Consider the following 19,141-nt stretch of genomic DNA (forward strand, 5'->3'; position numbering starts at 1 on the left):
GCTGGATGGATCTTTTTAAATTGGAGGCCAAGACCTAGGGCTGATGAACCTAAGCTGTAAGAGGGAACTGTTACTAACTACACAACGAAATCTGCTGGAGGAAACCATGTGAACTGCTCCAGCTTCATAATGAACTCCTGGCTGAAACTGGAGCCCACTCTGCAAGGGGAATGTATTCATCACAAGTATTAGCCTCCATTAGTAAAAGGATCTTGAAGAAAGCATTTAATTGAATGTGGTTGTGATTACACAGATTGTCATTACACAAACAGAAATGACAAACTAATGCAAAGACCGACACACAGAGATTAAAGTGAAGAGCATCAAATTTTATATTGTAAGCAGACCTAAGTTAATAATGCTGCCATGGTGCTCACTGTGAAAGGAGCTTTTTAATTATTTAGTTTATTCGTCATATTCTGAGGAAGACAAACTGTGTCAAGCTCAGGTGATAAAAACAATGTCAGATTTAGCAGTGGCTTCTTGGACATGCTGGTGTGTCAGGGAAATGTCTAGTTATGAGAATAACTGTTTTCAGCAGACTATTTTATTGTTGTGTAGTTGTTTCTGTTGACCCCTTAATTTTATTTATGGTCTCTTGTTGACAGTTAAAGACCTGTAAGAGGCTAATTTTGGCTGGACTGCTGGTTGTGCTGCGCATTAAATACAGGGATGTCTTTGGGATGGAAAGGCCATCTCCCACTTGACCAATGCTTCTGCCACTGTGACTTCCATTGAAAAATTTAATAAAAAGGAACCGCACACCTAAGTGTTATCAGGGTTATTTATGCTGCAGAGCATCTCTCTGGCAGCGCTGCTCCCAGTCCGGGCAGTCCTCAGGGCTCACCTCGCTTTCTGGCTTCCTCTCCCCATCCAGCAGCTTGAAAATTTCGGCGCACTCCACGGAAATCTTGACGTAGCCCTCCACCACGTCGTAGAGCTGTGCAGCCGGCAGCTCCTTCGCCACGGACACGAAGGTTTCCAGCCCTGCAAGACAGCGGCGACCTCCGCATGAGGGGCTCCCCCCGCGGCTTGCAGCCAGCCCACCGCCGGGGACGGCGGCTCCATCACCTGCCCCTCGCGGTGTCCCCCACCCCCACGACCCCAAAGCGGGGTCCCCACAGCCGGCCCCTCACCCTTCCCGGCGGTGCTGGGGTCCCGTAGCAGCGCCTTGAAGCGGACACCCGTGAACTCGCCCTCCTCGCCCCGGGCTCGCTTGGCCGCCGGCTCGCCGGCCCCGGCCCCGGCCGCGGGCACGCCGCGCCGCTTGGGCGCCATGTCGCTGCCTCCGCCCCGGATGCGGCCCGGCAGGAAGAAGCGGCCTCCTGCGGCCGGAGCTGAGGGGAAAAGGGGGATGAACCGGGCTGGGTTGCCTCAGAAAGGGCTCTTTTGGGGGTGTTGTGCTTTGGGGTGAACGGGGGGGGTTGCCCTCAGTGGGATGTGCCCCGAGGAGCGGGGTGGGAGTGAGGAGAGCCTCGCCCGCAAAGTGCTGGGTGCGCAATGCCGGCAGGTGGGACTCGCTGCACCTGAAACAGTGCTGCAGCACTGAGGCAAAATGAACACCAAGCTGGAATAACGACCAGAATAACCCTTTGCTCCTACTGACAAGTAACAAATAAAGGCGACGTGACTTATTAAATGCTTTCCGTGAGATCATTTTTTTGGTCAAAACTGGTTTTTTTGGCAAAACCGCGTGGAAAAGGAGTGGTCCAGAAGAGGGCAACATTAACAGTATCTAGCTCTTAGGGTGGGCAAACGCCTTATGTCAATCGGAGATGCTGCAGTGTTTTGAGAACAGACGGTAGGGTAAAATAAAAGGTAGCAAAGTTAGAAAGCACAAAGTGGTAAATGCAGTCCTTATATTAGGTATAAGGAGTCCTTAGATTAGATATAATGTGGCACTCAAAAAAACTGGGGATGGATAAAAGCAAATGTGAGTTGCTAGATATTAGTTACGAGGGCTTTTTTTAGAATAACTGAGTAGAAAAGGCTGAGAAGCATCTCAGTGCTGCTAGTTATGGCATGCCCCATTCAAATTACGTTAATCATTTACAATATTTCCAGAACTATTGAAATATTAACTCAAAAGATTTCAACTATTTCTCTGCTTGTTTTGATAGCACTTTCATGTGGAATTCACCACAGTATAGCAAATCAAGCATTCAGTTAATCCTTAAAATATCATCAATGGGTTGTTCTGAATGGTGGGAATCCTTTATTTCACCTTGCATTTTTCTTGAAAATCACAGAATCACAGAACAGTTTGGGTTGGAAGGGACCTTAAAGCCCACTTAATGCCAACCCCCTGCCATGGGCAGGGACACCTCCCACCAGACCAGGTTGCCCAAAGCCCCATCCAGCCTGGCCTTGAACACCTCCAGGGATGGGGCACCCACAGCTTCTCTGGGCAGCCTGTGCCAGTGCCTCACCACCCTCTGAGTGAAGAATTTCCTCCTTATATCTAATATAAGGTTTCCCCGGAGCCTTTTCTTCTCCAGGCTGAACAACCCCAACTCCTCCAGCCTGGCTTCACAGAGAGGTGCTCCAGCCCCTTGATCATCCTTGTGGCCCTCCTCTGGACTCATTCTAACAGGCCCATGTCCTTCTTGTGCTGGGGGCCGCAGAGCAGAACGCAGGCTCCAGGTGGGGTCTCATGAGACCAGAGGGGGACATTCACCTCGCTCGCCCTGCTGGCCACGCTGCTTTTGATGCAGCCCAGGGTACAGTTGGCTTTCTGGGCTGTAAGCACACTGCTGGCCCATGTCGACCTTCTCATCACCCAACACCCCCTAAGTCCTTCTCCTCAGGGCTGCTCTCAATCCATTCTTCACCCAGCCTGTATTTGTACTTGGGATTGCTCTGACCCAGGTGCAAGACTTGGCCTCTGCCCAGGTTCCTCTGGATGGCATCCCTTCCCTCCAGCATGTTGACCGCACTTCTCAGCTTGGTGTCATCAGCAAAGTTGGTGTGGATGCATTCGATCCCACTGTCCGCGTCACCAACAAAGATGTTAAACAGCACTGGTCCCAACGCTGACCCCTGAGGAACACCACCTGTTACTGATCCCCACCTGGACATTGAGCCATTGACTGCAGCTCTTGGAGTGCAGTTATCCAGCCAATTCCTTACCCACTGAGCAGTTCATCTGTCAAATCCATGCCTCTCCAATTGAAAGACAAGGATATAATGGGGGACAGCATCAAATGCTTTCTACAAGTCTAGGTGGATGATGTCAGTTGCTCTTCATCTACCCAGCAATGCTGGAACTGAAGATATGCAGATATAAAAATACATTTGAAATTCCAGAAATTGGAGGGGGTACATATAATGTACATATAATGTGTGATATAAATAGCATTGTCAAGAGGGGTGTGCTTTGTTTTTGAGGGGATGGAAGCAAAGGCTAGAACTAATATGACCAAAGCAAAAAATATATATATTAAAAAAAAAAAAAAAAAAAAGTTTTTAAAGGGTTCAAAGCACCCACATTGCTAATAGCTTCCAAGTAACTCATAGTTTTTGGACTTTCAAGTCTGATCATTATAATCACACCATATCTCATAGAATATTAGTACAAAAATACTACCACAAAATGCTAGCAAAAATGATTTTAATTTCAACTTATATTCAATCTTTCTCTCCCCTCACTGCCAGAGTAGCCATGAGCTACTTTATGGTTTTAATGAGGATGGTGAGGAAGACTGTTTGTTTCACTTCAAACCAGATTACTTCCATGATGTTGTTGTTGTGTACTATGATGAGCCTGCACCCCCTCCTTTCTCTGTCATATTTATGACAATTTTCTTCCCTGGAGTCTGTTTTTTGGCAAACACCATTCAAGGAGGCCTGCTCACAGAATGAGACATCAAGCTCAGACAACGTTGCTCTGCCCTGTTGTGCCTGCATGCCTGCATGTTTAACAGATGTAAGCAGTGAATGACTCAAGTATTAATTTCTGAGCTGCCCAGTTTTCGGTAAATTGAAATGTACTCCCGTGATTCTTGCCAGATGAACAAGTAATCATATCCAAGATACACATTGCCCCTTTGGCATTTGCTTGTCTGAAAAATAATTCCCAATGCCTCTCAAGAACCTTAGCTCTAGCCCAAGTTTACTGAACAGTTCCAGGTACAAAATTTATCAAGCCAAGTAACCCTTTCCTGCATCAGCCATCATCCAGCTTCTGAAGCCTGTGCTGGCTTGAACAGCATCTCGTGTAACAAGCCTTAGCCCTAAAGTCCTGCCCAATTTGCCTTCGCTTCCCACCTTGAACTTTATTCCTAACTCTAGGAACCTCATTCATTCAATTTTGAAGACCAAATTCATTTTGTTAGGTTCTCACCACTAGCTTCTTGAAGGTCTATCACCTGTTTTCAGCATAAACTCTCCCATCCTGCTCACCCACCCACCATCTGTAGCCTTTAGTCATGGCTCAGCAACATGCCAGACCTCAAGCTTAAGTTTGTTGTTTTGAACTTACATCATTTCTTAACTCTGCCCTGGTGGACCTTCACTAAACTTGGCCTGATCTCCTGGCCTTCAGCTGCACACTACAAATGAGTGACTATCTCTATGGGTAGAGCAGGACTGCTGATAGACCCATACCTAAATAGAGCAGTATAGCCCATGCTAATCCCAGACCAGATTTTACCTTTAAAGCCACTGATGTTTGGTTTAGCAGAGCCAGGAACTGCCCCTGCCTGTTACGGTACCACTGCACCGCTACTGCTCTCAGTGCAGGTATCACCTGAAGACCTCACACAACCTGATCCACTACTCCACACTAACTTTGGTCCAGACCGTGGAGGAAATGCAGCAGTTTCTTAACACATTTTTTCCAATAAACAGCCTTCAGCTGATGCACAAATTAAGCATAGAAGTAATTCTGAGGAACTGAATCTCAGCAAATACCACATTTAAAACTGCAATTCTCAATGTTCTTTCATGGCTTATAGGATTATTTCATAGAAATGTTTATTCATTTCTTTTTTTTCTCCCCAAATTTCATGTTCCTGCAAACTTGATGTGAAAAACAGCTGTTTATCAGATCTTCTTGCTTTCCAGCTTGTGAGCTCTGAGCTGTTGGTTCACAGAGGGAGAAATGAGGGATGCTGACAGGAGGTTGGGTGTCAGGACCCTTTCCTCAACGCAGCCTCTCAAGAAGGGAACATTCCCAGCACAGCCCAACACCATCACTTCTTCCCCATCTCACGTCCAAATGCAATGTGCCCCACGCTCTCTCTCACCACCCTCACTCAGGGCCAGCTCATGAGCTTGGAGACAGAGAGGTTACAGAGCTGGAATTACAGAAGTTTGGAAACAAGGGGTCTGAGCAGTGCCCCACAATTGGGTACGGACTCAGGAGCCACGTGGGTAGGCTGGGCTGAGGTAATAACCCTCGTGAAACCGCGTTGCAATGCCAATGCCTCTCTGGCATAAGCAGTTACAGCAATTTAGTAAAACCACAACTTCTTCTGCTCTTGAAGCTGAAAAACAAAACGACCCCTCCTTCTCCAGTCTCTTAGTTATTTCAACCACAGCAGCGCTTTTCTGAACAGCTTAATGAGTGCGTTTTAAAACCTGACTAATGACAGTTTATCTTCCCTGCCATTACACCAGAGTCCTATCAATATCAAAGGACCCAACTCACCTGCGGCGTCAGCAGCACGAGCATGCATTAGCACCAGGCTTTTGAGCCGGGGCACGGGATGAGTTGAGAATCAGGCTGCTTGCCCAGATGCTGAGGATGAAGGGGAAGACTGGGCAAGAAAGAAAGAGGGCAGAAGAGGGGAAAGGACAGTGGGCAGGCTGGGATTAGATAGTGGAGGTATAGGCTGAAAGCAGCTGCAGATATCTACTGGGGGTGAAGTGAATAAAGCCTTTAGTTCAAGGCACAGAACAGGACCCTGGCTCTACAGGACAGCTGCATCCAGAGGCACAAAAGGGATAGCTTCCATGAACACTGAAAGCCGTACCACCTTCTACTCATGGAATAATATTCAACCACCAGTAGCCTGAGTTAGTGTAACCACAGACACTGAGCATCTCTTCAGAATTTACCATTGAACCCATACAGTTCAGTAAGGAAAAGCCAGCACTCATAAACTCTACAATGCTATTTCCAAATTTCTGTTATTTGCTTCTAATTTTGGGGTGTTCAGTTTGAATTGCTGTGAGGTCTGGATCTCAAAACCATTAACCCTCACTGATTAGGTATTGATAAAGGCTTGTATTTTCTGAAACGCTCCCAATTTAGCATGCCTTTGCATACCTAACTTGAGAGACCTTGAGAACAGATTTTCCAAGGCTTTTGGAAAACCCACCAATTTTTCAGTGCTTTGACATTGATTTTGTGGCTGCAAAAAGCTGCCGTCTTGAATTTCAAGCACACAAAATCATTAGTCATTTTGGAAAATCTTAGCCTAAATACATACTAAAGGAAAAACAGTGACAACAACCAGCTGAAAGGCAGGCTCATAAACCCATAATAAGGCATTTTTGCAAGTAAACAGGCTGATTTCCAAGAATATGGTCCACCCAGCAGCTCTGTCCTAATGTCCTTCCTAAACCGAGAGGCAAGGCATGCAATGTCCTCCAGTCCACATTTTAAGGTCCTTTTTGGGATGTGACCAAGGCTGACTTATATGCTTTAAGATGGCATGGAGAGCAAAGCCAGGACCTTTTCCTTGGTGCACTTATTCTTCCTCCAGCTTAGGTATTTTTTTGTTGTTTCCAGCAGTAAGCTCTGTGGGATAGGACAAGTCTCTCGTTTCTTGTCTGTACAAGTGCCCAGCATGCTGGGTGTACTGCTAGAAAAAAGAATCTGCGCACAGGAGAGGTGCCAACAAGACTGGCAGCATGAAGGAGGATGAGGAGCAGTGACCTTTCTGCTGTGTGCGGTGAGGAAGTTGAGATGGAGTTCAGATGGAATGAAACATGAAAAGACTGGTTTTACAAACTTCGTGTGCTTCGTCTCACTGCTCTTTTGTGAAGTGGCCAGGCTCTCTACGGTGCTATGAAAAGTCAGGCCAAGAGCTGACTATGTAGGATGCAGCGTATGACCACAAAACTCATAACTTGTTAGTTCTCATAACTCTGAGGTGAATCAAAAAAAAAAAAAAAAAAAAAAAAAAAAAAAAAAAAGTCAGAAAATAGCAAATACTTCCCATGCTTTGAAATCTGCTGGGTGAAATACTATACTCTGTGTTCATTCGGATTTCTACCTGCATCCATGAAAAAGTTTTTTAACTGCAACATGCAGAATTGATCCTCTCAAGATCAAGTTCCTGCACACTTGAAGACCTTGTTAGAACTCAAAACGTGTGGCACCCTGTTAGAGCATCCAAAACACACTTAGAGTTGAACTATACGAAAAGCTTCTCCATCACTATTTTCATGCTTGTATCCATAGAAATAGAGGTTGAATCAGGAAAAATGTGCTATGTTATTTTCAATAATCACCATATAGTGATTACAGTAAAGCATGTGCTTTGTTTTAACAGGTTGGACATTCATTTCCATAGAAACAGAGAGAGGAGAGCAGCCTGCTTGTTTGAACTGTCTTGTAGATTTCATCTCTGTCAGAAAGCAAGAATATAAAGCGTTTAAAAATGTGGGAAAATCCTGGGGTTTTGTACTTAGATTTTTTTTTTCCCCAAAAAAAGCCAAAGAGAGCATAAGTGAACTTTTTTGGAAACTTTATTCAGGGAGGAAAAAAAAATCAGCTCCCAATAAGTTTACTGGGGAGGAAAGAAGAAAAAGGGGTAGAAAGTATGGTGGGGAAAGGTTATATATGTGATTTTTTTTCCTGAGTTAAAAGCAATTCCAACCCAACAAGTGCTATAATTTCAGTATTGTTCTATAAACCTGTGATTTTTTTTATTTTTTTAATTATCTTTTGCTAAAGGGAAATTTTAGGCCACATAACTCAACTTTCTTCTATTATTTCACATTGTAAGTTTATTTGCTAAGCCATGATACAAGTTTCAAATTGACAGTTTGGCTGAAGTTCAGAGAAAAATGAATAATATGGAGAAAAATGAAGAGCTTAGATTTTTGTTTTGCTCTTGCAAAACTTCCCTGCAACAACAAGGTTCCTGCTTTTTTTTTTTTGACACTGTAAAATGATTTCTTTTCTCCCCGAGTTCAAAAGAGAGAAGCTGTTTGAAGCAAGCATGCTATCTAGCCTGGATATAACTTATAATCTTTCATTTGTCTTTGGGGAAAAAATGGATCTCGCTCCAGTTTCTCATAAGCAAAGGCCAAGACTGGGAGATTCTGTAGTTCTACATGCTGAACGTGTCTGGATTAGTTATGTTGTCTTCCAACTGCTGAGCATTGCCAGCTTGCAAAAAGTGCTTTCATGGCTATGGCATAGAAACACGTTCCGCACATCAGGATAAATAATGCCTCCTGCCTCCCTACCGTAGTGTTTCACTCTGGTGTCTCTAACCTTTACCTTACCAGTTAAGCACAAGAATGGAAAAGTGAGGATTGCAAGAAACACTACACATTTTAGGTGAGTGTTGAATAGCGAAGTATCACCCATTCATGAAAGGGAAGGAAGGAAGGAAGGAAGGAAGGAAGGAAGGAAGGAAGGAAGGAAGGAAGGAAGGAAGGAAGGAAGGAAGGAAGGAAGGAAGGAAGGAAGGAAGGAAGGAAGGAAGGAAGGAAGGAAGGAAGGAAGGAAGGAAGATACTCAATGCCCTTTTACCATTTCACTGACAGCACACCTTCAATTCCTGTTTGCTGCAATGTCCGTCAGGTGCTTTCCCCCATAAGGAGGCTCCCCTAAAAGGCAGGCATCTACACAAAGGAGCACCAGGCTGCACCTTTCGTTGTTTTTCAGCCCTGACTGCTTCACCTCCCTGGAGGTTACCTACAACAGTCTGAGCCTCTCCCAGCTCAGTCATTCCACGTGAACACTGACTTTGTGTTTGGGTTATACCTGCACAGTGCCAAAGCATACCAGGCTCATCCTGCACCACCAGATGGTCTTTTTCTTGCAGCACCACAGGGCTAGAAAAGGCAGTATTATCTCATTGGGAAGAGAAGATTCACAAGTTCTCATTAGGCAAACAACCCTGCAGGATCTTTACTCGGGCAGATTATGACAGGGTAAAGGGGAATGATTATAAACTAAAAGAGGGGAGATTTAGATTAGATATTAGGAGGAAATTCTTCACTCAGAGGGTGGTGAGGCCCTGGCACAGGCTGCCCAGAGAAGCTGTGGATGCCCCATCCCTGGAGGTGTTCAAGGCCAGGCTGGATGGGGCTTTGGGCAACCTGGTCTGGTGGGAGGTGTCCCTGCACATGGCAGGGGGGTGGGACTGGATGGGCTTTAAGGTCCCTTCCAACCCAACCCATTCTGTGATTCTATGATCTTATGATTCAAAGCTTTTCAAGCATGAGTACAGGATGATGTTTCTCAGTGATTTTTGATGTTTTATATATTTCTCTGCGTTGGTTGTGCTTGTCACAGGTCCTCTGTCTACTCAGAGCCACACATAGTAGATTGAGTTGTAATTATTGACAGCTACGTCCCATAAATTAGTGAGCAATTCAGAGAAAGGGAGGTAAAACACTTCTGATAGAACTGTAGCAGGTAGCCTGAATATAAGTTATCTATATCTCTGTGTCGACTGTGTAAGGAGCGAAGATCTGGCATCCTACAGCCATCAGTCATCTAACTTCACTGGGCTGAAGTTACAGGAGATATGTAGCTACGGTAGACATGGCAGAGGCAAGGTTAGGGTAAACAAGTCCACCACAGTCATCTAGGCAGCTTTTTAGAAGATCTGAGTATGGTCCCCAGGTAGTTTCTCTTACAGAGGGGTAACAATATATGCTACTTTGTACATTTCCCTGACATTCGCTTCCGTCTTCAGTGGGAATGACCTGTGATAGAAGGTGCAAGAAGCATCAGATTAAATGCCCTGGTATAGCATAATCAAGGAAAAATAAACTGAGAGAAGTAGAGAGGAGACTCCTGCAATTTTCTTTCTGATATCATGATCAGAAGGCACAGGGTAGCTGGTTCAGTTCAGAGGCAAACCCAGTCCACACCTGAAGCAGCTGGAAGGATGAGCATCACACTCCTGATGGAGCTATTGTCCTCTCTTCCATCTGTGTTTCTGGATGCCATGTCCTGGTTTTCAGCATCTTCTATGCCATTTATTTGAGTTTAGTTAAACATGAAGGAACGTCTCTGACCTTGGGCAGGTTTGTTTGAAACCTGGTTTGCTCTTATCTGACCAGGACTACGGAAGGGTGAATATACTGTGCACACAATCCTGTTGTTTTCCTGTGTGTGAAGAGGGGGAGGTTGAATAAAATGAATTCCGATGCAGACACGAAGTTCCAGTTGGTCAAAGTTCAGTGCAACTTCTCGGAAGAGGTGCCAAAGTTAAGAAATTGAAATCTGGATGCAATCCAACTTCAGTTGGGGCAGGAGAGGAATGGGTTTAACAGCATCCCTTTGGCCCCATCATCTCTTACCTCCTCACCCGTGTCAAGGAGAAAGCAGAGGAGTGTGAACGTGCACGGCAGGCTGACGGCAGCTAGGTGTTCCCGCCTGCCCACTTTACACCTGAGCACAACCCAAGGGTAGAAAAGGTTTTCATGCCCATTTCCAGTGCTGCTTCTAGGGTCTCTTGCCCTTTAGCCTCGCGTACCTTAATAGGAGCTGCAAATTACGTTTGCAGGTGGCTTAGCAGGTCACACAGCGAATGTGTTTGACCTTCCCGCTGGTTTGCTTTCCAGTCTTACCAAACAGACTCCAGGGAACAACCTGAACCCTCTCAAAGGAACTTGAAGATGTTTTTGCAAGGAGAGCCTTAAGCAACACTAGGCACTTCAAACCCACCTGCGCTGAGCTACGTGGGTCTTAAGGGCTGGGGTGAGGCGGGCACACGGAGAAGGGGAGAGTTTATTTTACACCACGGAAGAAGGGTGAAAACCGACCGGGAAGCGAGGCGCTCGGGGCGTGAAGGCGGAACGGCGCCCGGCAGCCAAGAGGGAGGCGCCGGGCCCGAGCACTGCCCGGAGAGGGGTGGGGAGAGCCGGGGGAGGGCGGGCGAGGTGCCGCCGGCCCTGAGGCAGCCCGGCCCGCGCGATGCGCGCTGAGGGCAGTGCCGGGCGCGGCGCCGCCGAGGAGCCTGTCCCCTGCCCTTCTCCTTCTCCCTCAGGGGCTGCTCCGCCCTCCTCCTCCTCCTCCTGCTGCTGCTCCCGGGGGCAGCCCCAGGTGGTGGCCGCGCCGGCGGCACCATGTGAGGCGGCGGGGCTGCCGCCGCGCCTCCCGCTGCCATGAGGGGAGGGGACGCGGGGCTGCGCCCACGCCGCCCACAGGTACGGCCCGGCCGGCAGCGGCTGCTCCTGCGGCTGCTGCTGCGCCTCCTCCTCAGCGGCGCCCTCCTCAGCGGCGCCGGGGTGGCGGCGCTCGGAGACTTCGCAGGTAACGGGGAGGGACCCGCCGGCACCGCCGCGTGAGGGAGGGAGGGAGGGAGGGAGGGAGGGAGGGAGGGAGGGAGAGGCGGGAAGGCGGGGCGGGAGCGCCCAACGGTCGCCCACCGCCGGCTAACGGTCGCCCACCGCCGGTTAACGGTCCCCGACCCCCCGCTAGCGGTCCCCTGAGAGGGATAAAAGGGGGCTAAGGGGTCCCCGAGGGCTCTGGCGGGAGGGTGCTCGCTGTGTGCTGTGTCCTCGCCCTTAATGAGCAGAGCAGAACTTTCCCAAAGCCAGCCGGAACAAAGTTAGTATGGGATTAGTAACCCAAATGTGCTGTTACACGTGTTAACAGAGTTCACGTTCCTACAGTTCACAAGGCCGGTGATGGTCCTGCAGAAACTAGATCTATTTTCTCAGCAGTAGGAAAACACAGCCTGTGACTTTCTTACTGTGTCAAGCTACGTAAGCCTGAGCATTCCTAAGGAAGCAATCACCAAATGTAAAAACCAGAGTTACGTGCTGAGATAAACTGCGTTCTCCTCTTGGATTCCTTTCAGAAATAAAAGCCTTTTAGGTCGTTTAAATGCTTGCTTTATTTTATTTTTGCCTACCTGCTGGGTTTTAGATGTTAGTTTTGGACTTGCATGTAGTTCTCAAAACAAAAGTTCAGATTTTCCCTTCCAGATAGGCACCGAGTTAAAAAATATCCCTCTAGTTTATCTAAGAAAGTTCCTCTCACAAAAGTCCATTCACATTTAAAATGAAGTTATTCAGATAAGGTTATCCAAGATAGATTTCAGAAGTACAGCTGTATTCAGTATTTCATCGTGCGCTGGACTTTCCCAATAAGCAGAATGACCAAAGATAATTCTCCAACTCAGCCTAGACATCAGCATTAAAAATGTCATGCAGACAATTCGGTAAATAAAATGTAGAAAAGATTAGATTCCAAAACGCTTGCCAATCCTGACTGGGGACGCTTCCAGGCCTGAACAAACGCCACTCACATTTGCTTTTTACTTTTAACAGAGATGTAATCCGGAATGACAGAAAACACAGAAATGGTGCTGGATACTTTTTTTTTTTTTTTTTTTTAAAAAAAAAGGCATCCAGAACACAGGAGGAAGTTTTTAGCTACTTCAAAAGCAGGGAACCGCAGCAGGTGCTGCAGGCCAGGAGCTGTCAGATGTAAGATGACACCCTGCGATGCCATCCCGAGCCTGCTTAATACCTGGTAAAGGATTGCAACGAGCTCTGCAACGGCAGCTTCGGGCCAAGCCTCTGAAGTTGCTGAATTTCCTTATTTCCCCCCCCCCCCCGCAGCAGGAACAGCGACTTGATTTTCATAAGCTCTGCTGAACGTGCGTGGAAACAAATCTGCCCCGTTTAAAGGGGCAGCACCTCCCTGGGGATTGTCCCGAGGGGTGGCAAGAGGGACCTGGCACCCCTGTTTTTACCGACATCCTACACTTTCACAGTGCTGGGAGGAGGCAGCTCCAACCCCCCTGCTTGACCCTTTCTGAAGGTGAAGCTCCCAGGTGGCAGCCTGCACGTTTCCACGTCGTGTCGTGGCAAAAGCAGCAGAGATCAGGACCGTGAATGTGTTCGGCACCCTTTGATCTCTTACGGGGAAGTTAGGAGCACACAGAGAACTGGAGGGAAAGCCACTTAAACTTTTCCTTCTCTTCACAGATTGCAGGCTTTTATACTCAGATTATCAGGTGCATACTTTCTTGGGTCATTGCCTTTTCTGCTCTGTGTGTTTCCAGCATCAGATCTCTACCTCTACAGCCCAAGCTCTGTTTCTTTCTCCTTCTCTTTCTCTTCCCCTCACTCTTTCTCCTCATTCTCTCACTCTGGCAGCTTTCTGCAATCCTTCCCAGCCTGCTGTCAGATTGCAGCAACCGTACATGTAATCCTTGTTGTTCTCTTCATGTATGCATTAAATTACGCTGGCAATTCTAACCTGCCTGGAGTCCTTCTATTAATCACAAGACCTACCTGCTGCTGGTAACAGCCCGAATGAGATGACCCCTCTTTGGATTTGTCTGGTATTTTGGAAAGCAAGAGCAGGGAGTAGTGTATGTGGATAGTGAAGGGTTATTATCAGGTTGTGTTTGTGTTTTTTTTTTCAGTATGTGACTTGTATTTATTTCCCCATTTAGTAAACTGTCAACATTTTTTATGGATCACTTCACAGAGCAGAAGCAGTGAAACTTTTACAGTATTTGTCCCTCCCTTTTCATAAGAGGCAGGCTGGGAGTAGAATCTCTTCACTTGGCTGTTGCAGGTCAGTTGCCGTGATGGTCTTGTTGCACTTGCTCTCCTAGGACACAGAGCTGCAGGTTCTTGTATGTTTCTCAGTCTGGCTTTTAACTATGGAGAGGTGTTGTGTTGTGTTTTGTTTTGTTTTCTTGGCAACATTTCTCCACTGTATGGTAATGTTTTATGAATTGGTATGTGAATTGGTATTTCCTAGGGAGAAAAATGTTCTGAAACAGGACTCCAGCAGCAGAGTTCTCCATCTAACCGTGTGAGGAGGACTCTGTCAGTAAGCAAAGTTAGTTTCTCCTTGGTAACAGGAGGTATCTGAGGTAAAGCAATGTTGATAGACACGGAACTTAAAGATCCACGTAATCCATTCTTCTCCAGCAACTTGGTGGCAGCAAAGGACGTATGGATATTGTATTGGTTGTTGAAAGTGGAGGTTTGCCCTCAGGTCTGCAGTTCTCTAAATGATTAATTTTTTAAAGCATGTATGCCAAAGTTTGTTACTGGTAGCTGAAGGTTTGGAGTGGGAGGAAGAGGCAGGGGGGTCAGAGAGATGGAGAAATCCCAATTCTTTCCTCATGCATACTGGTTTGAGCTGCAAAATTTTCTGCCTCTTATGACTCCTCTTCAAAGGACATCTAAAATCTTTTTTTCACCAAAATATTTAGTCATGTGGAAAAAAAAGGTGAACAGCTGTTTTACCTCCTTGCTTTCTCCTCTGCCTCCTCTCTCCCAGCTACCTTGGGCACAGGCCTTCTTGCTTGAACGGCCCTCCTTCACTCGGTTCGTCCCTCAGTCTCCCCTTCTGTACCTCAGTCCCAGCCAGGTTTTCTGGGCAGCTCTCAAGAAACATGTCTGTAACCAAAGATCAGAAATGAAGCAACCGTGTGATTGCAGGGCTGGGCTGAAGAATGACTTTTGGGAGGTGAACAGAAAAAGTGGCCCGCTGTTTAGGTGGAACCTTTTAACCTCTGTGCACACGTGTCAACTTTTCTTTCATTTTCCAGAAAGTTCAGACAGAGCTAGGCATTACTTTAACTTCATGGGCTTGATCTTCTGACCCAATAATAGGGAACAAATGGATCTAATGAAAAAGCAAACCAGTTCACCAAAGAAATATAATCTGGTCTTGTGGCCTTTCTCCATTAAAAGTTTCCATTAAGTTCCGTGGCATTTACCCATCCCAGATTCCCCCAGGCAAAAGGAAAGCAAACAAATGCTTCGAGCAAATGCTGTGTGTGTAATAACGTGGCAGGATCAATCAAGACCAACCGCAATGATGCAGAGAGGTTCTTTGTTGGCTTTGTGCTGGTCAGATAAAGTCCTGTACAAATTTTCTGGAGCCAGTTCTGTTGACTCATTGTGGCAAGTGGAGCTTGTCTTTCCACCAGGATATTTAATGAGGTGCTAAAAGGAGTGATGTCGATGATGCATCTTCTTGATACTGGCTTGCAAATGCCAAACACAAATTTTGGTTGCTTTGCTTAAAGGGAACATTTCGTTTTAGAAACACGTTTCATTTCAGTAACGTGGGAGTTAAATCTTTAAGTCTGGTTTAAGGTTTCTCAGTGTGTAGTGGATTTGGATCTGTGAAACAGGTCTGTGTCAGAAATGAGAACCAAGGTTTTGTTCTAGGCTCATCTCTGCAGTTCTAGATGCTTTCCCGAGGAAGTGTAGCTTATGAAATCCTATTTTATATGTGGCCTAGTGTTTAGTTTTTGTTGAATTTTGTTGAATTTTTGTTGAATTTTGTTGAAAAATGTAGTTTTGATCATCCTTGTTGAAGCTTTGGCCCTATTAAATTCCTACACATTATGTGAGCGTAAGCAGCTGGGCCCTGCTGGCTTCCCCAAGAAAGGATGCTGCTCCAGAAGCTCTCTGAAAGCGAGTTAAAGCTTAGCTTGATGCTCTCCGCCTCCCTCACCGCCGCTCCCAACAGACTTTGGGAAATCCAGGTATGAGACACAAACCTATAGGAAACCTGACTTCCTGAGCTCCACCGCTCAGGGATGGACATGTTGGAGTCTGTCTTTCAGATTCTTTCAGCTCTGGGGCAGGAGCTGTCTTCATTCATCACCGTGCAGACTGCTGGCACTTGACACATCATGTGTTATTTCTATTCAAAATAAACAGCAGGGTTTAGCTCCTCCTGCCTTCCTATTCTATCCGCTACCGATACCCTTCTCAGCAAGGCAGAGCTTCCAGGCACTCTCGGCTTTATTAGAGAAAGTGGTTACAGACCTATTCCAGACAAATGCTCTTATTTTGTTGGAAGTGTCCCCAGACAGAGCAGTCACTGTCTGACCACTCACCAGAAGTCTGCTGTCTTCCAACTATAATCTGCAACTAAAACTGAAATATTTTGGTATATAACCAAACACAGAGAAAATAGTGTCTTAAAGGGAGCTGAAGAGCAGAAGGAAGTGTGGTTGTGCCTTATTTGTTCGGCATTGGTGAGTCATTTCATCTGAATTTTCTATGCATTTTAAGAGTTTTGTTTCAAAGGTCTATTGTGTGGCTTCTGGCAACAAATTAAATACCAGTGCTGTTTGGGTCTTAATTTAGAATTAATTTAAAAACATCACTCATAATATAAGACCTGACTGAAAGCCTATGGAGGTCACTGGAAGGATTCCCAAGAATTTCACTGGGCTTTGGATGAGGGTCGTAACCCACAAATATCTGTTTATTTTTCCTCATTGTATTTACTCTTGGATGGGAAGGCAAGCATTCATTTTTCAGAATCGTTGTACAGTTTGGGACATTTTTTTTAGGTTAAAACTGGGTTGGGAAAAAAGAAATGTTGCTGTAAAGAAAATCATCAAGCTCTGAGGATAGAGGGTTGTAGGGTTTTGGTTTGGGTTGTGTTTTCATTTCTGGTTTTTGCTTTTCTGGCTTGGACCTGATAAACTATAAGCTCTCCTAACACTGCAGATGCAAGCTGCCAGAGGATGGACTTAGTGATTCAACACGCAATTTCCCTGGGCTCTAATTTATCCTATTCCCTGTAATCTGATTTTTCAAGTGTCACATATCAATGGGAATGCATTAAATGGGAGTTTGACTGACTCAGGGTTCAGTTTGCAAATTGAATTTTCTTTTTATGAGGGGCTGGCAAGGAACATACTCCCCCACCTCCCAAGTTTGCATGGAAATTCAAGTTCATAAATTCAAGTTTTCAAAGAAGTATTTTCCCCTAGTCCCTAGGGTACTTTTACTTTTAGTCTTTGGGAAGATCATAACTTTTCTGTCTCGTGGGCATGGTGATTGACTCATTCTGTCTCCACGATGAAGTTGCAACCTGCTGAGCCTTTCTCTTGTTACTTCTTGTTCATGGCACTAGAAGAAGCTACTCCATCTCCAATGAAAAGGAGTTTTTTTTTGTTGGTGGGGTTGGTGATTTTTTGTTTTCTTTCTTTCCTTCTGTCTTTCTTTCTGTCTTTCTGCAGAAAAGAACCTCACAGTCTTCCTTAGAAGTCTTTTATCTCTTGTCAGTATCACTGGATAGGAGGGAGAAAATCCTCCTTTTCCGCTGTGATATTTCCATATTAAAGTCACAGGACAAGTATCTGGCCCTCTGGAATAGCTGGGAGAAGTATAGCTGACTGTGGCATGCGGTTTAATACAGCCCCAAATCTTCAGAGAATGATAACAGTTTACCCCTTCCTAGCACCTACGTTGCTTGTTAAGGAACTCCTGGATGCTGTTACCCAGGCCTGCCAAGTGTTTTATGCTGCCCTTCCTATCAATTTGATGTACAGCCACAGGAGTGTGTGTGAATGTAAGGAGAGAGAAGGAGGGAAGGAAACTAGGAAAAAAAAGAGCAAGTGAGGGGGAGAAAGGAAATGAGTAGGGATCTCTGATTTCCTCAGCCATTTGGATATAAAGAAAGTAAGCATCACTCCTCGGTGACAACACAAGGGAATATGAAATTGTCCATCTGAAGGAAACAGAGAACAGCTGTGGGAGGACATGCGAGAGAGAAGTCAGCTGGCCTGTGAGTGCAAGAGTCATGGGTTTTCCCAGTCTGAAAAAAATTTCTTACACGTAACTGCAAGTCCAAGCTGAGTGGCCTGGATGCAAAGATGTTATGGGCTACCTGCAGAAACAATGCCCGTTTGGCATACCCAGAAAAGCTGCAGGAGGTCTACACTTCCTTCATGATATCTTTATTTGTTTATTTTATTTTCTAAAAAGAGCTCGTGGCTCAGATTTTTGTGTGTGCTGTTACTCACTGAATAAACCCCGTTTACATAGTTGAGTTTAAACTCAATGAGTTCTTGGGCGGAATTGCCTTCTTGTCACCTGAATCCCTTCTTTGGCCTAAGTGGAATCAAACCCTTGCTTAATTTGACCCTCAGATTTAGCAGACAGAGGGAGTTATGATCAATAAGGTGGTTATGACCCATGAGTTCCGATTACGGGGGAGAAAATATAAACAAAATCATTTCCTTAGTAAAGCGCACGCATGTTTTTAAAACAGTTCATGGAAAACATGACTGAGCTCTCCATCACTAATGCCTGCTTTGATTGCCACGCTATCCCAAAAGCATTTTCACTTTTAACTTAAGGATTTTCTTGCTGAAGTCTTAATCCCCCATCTGTCATTAAGGCCAGTGAAAACAAGTTGCCCCATTAGCAGCAGGCTGATTAGCTCTCCAGTATGTGTGCGCCGGCTCTTCAGCAGCCAGTTTGAATTGAAAGTGAGAGCTCTTCCTTTGGCCTGTTAGCTCAGGCTAATTTCATGAAACTTGTGGCAACTTTATTTCTGTGATTCCTCTACCCCCCTAGGTTTGAATCTGGCCACTGAGCTCAACAGCTGTTAAGGGAATGGCAGATGGACAGAGCAAGATCTCCTAAGTTTTATCTCCGTGAGGAGTGGTTCATTGAAAACTCACGGGGTCTGATTTTAAGAAAAGTTAGAGCTTTGGAAGCTCTGAACCCAAACTAGACATTTGGAAATTGAAAGCTTTTAAATGGTCACTAGCTTATCACAGGAATGAGACTACCACGAGTTTTTCCAAGCGAGCATCTGCCCCCACATCAAAAAGGTTTCAGTAACATCAAAAATAAAATTATGGAAAAATTATTTTTCTAGCCTGGCAGACCAGTTTCTGATGTCATCACCCACAGTGCAAGCAAAAGGATGAAGATGTTGGGATAGCAGACACTGGCAAGGAGTGTGAGTGTTGAGAAGAGTGGAAAAAGGCTCACTGAAAAAAACAAGCGAGGGAAATTGAGTCAAACAGTGACTCTGCAAGAAAGCATGTATTAAGCAAGTGTGGATTTTCATGTGTATCTCTTGAGTGAAGCTGGTAAGAACAGTAAGTAGAATAATCAATACTTCTGCCTGAGGATATTTCTAATTGATAAAAGCCTGTAAGACCACACCTTTCCGGGGTGACTCAAACAGTATGCTTACATG

At 45.7% G+C, this 19,141-nt stretch overlaps 2 protein-coding genes across 6 annotated transcripts in view; one reads left to right on the plus strand and one right to left on the minus strand.

Moving 5' to 3' along the window:
- URB1 (URB1 ribosome biogenesis homolog) overlaps positions 1–1,278 on the minus strand; it is a gene marked incomplete at its 5' end in the record, with an annotated part of 50,681 nt that extends 49,403 nt beyond the window's left edge. Inside the window, 2 exons of the mRNA XM_084513576.1 lie at positions 848–987; positions 1,137–1,278. Coding sequence (XP_084369702.1) covers positions 848–987; positions 1,137–1,278 — 282 coding nt within the window. The remainder of the gene's footprint in view (positions 1–847; positions 988–1,136) is intronic.
- Positions 1,279–11,044: 9,766 nt separating this feature from the next.
- Positions 11,045–19,141, plus strand: part of EVA1C (eva-1 homolog C) — a 34,193-nt gene continuing 26,096 nt past the window's right edge. The window contains exon 1 of one of the 5 annotated variants that reach the window (XM_084539027.1): positions 11,045–11,452. In XM_084539027.1, coding sequence (XP_084395153.1) covers positions 11,305–11,452 — 148 coding nt within the window. In that variant the 5' untranslated portion in view covers positions 11,045–11,304. Of the gene's footprint in view, positions 11,453–12,571; positions 12,680–18,883; positions 19,041–19,141 lie in introns of those variants that run through there. The other 4 variants (XM_084539023.1, XM_084539024.1, XM_084539025.1 and 1 more) reach the window with 4 other exon arrangements.

This window comes from Aythya ferina (genome assembly GCF_964211825.1).
Source record: "Aythya ferina genome assembly, chromosome: 1".
Lineage (NCBI taxonomy): Eukaryota > Metazoa > Chordata > Aves > Anseriformes > Anatidae > Aythya > Aythya ferina.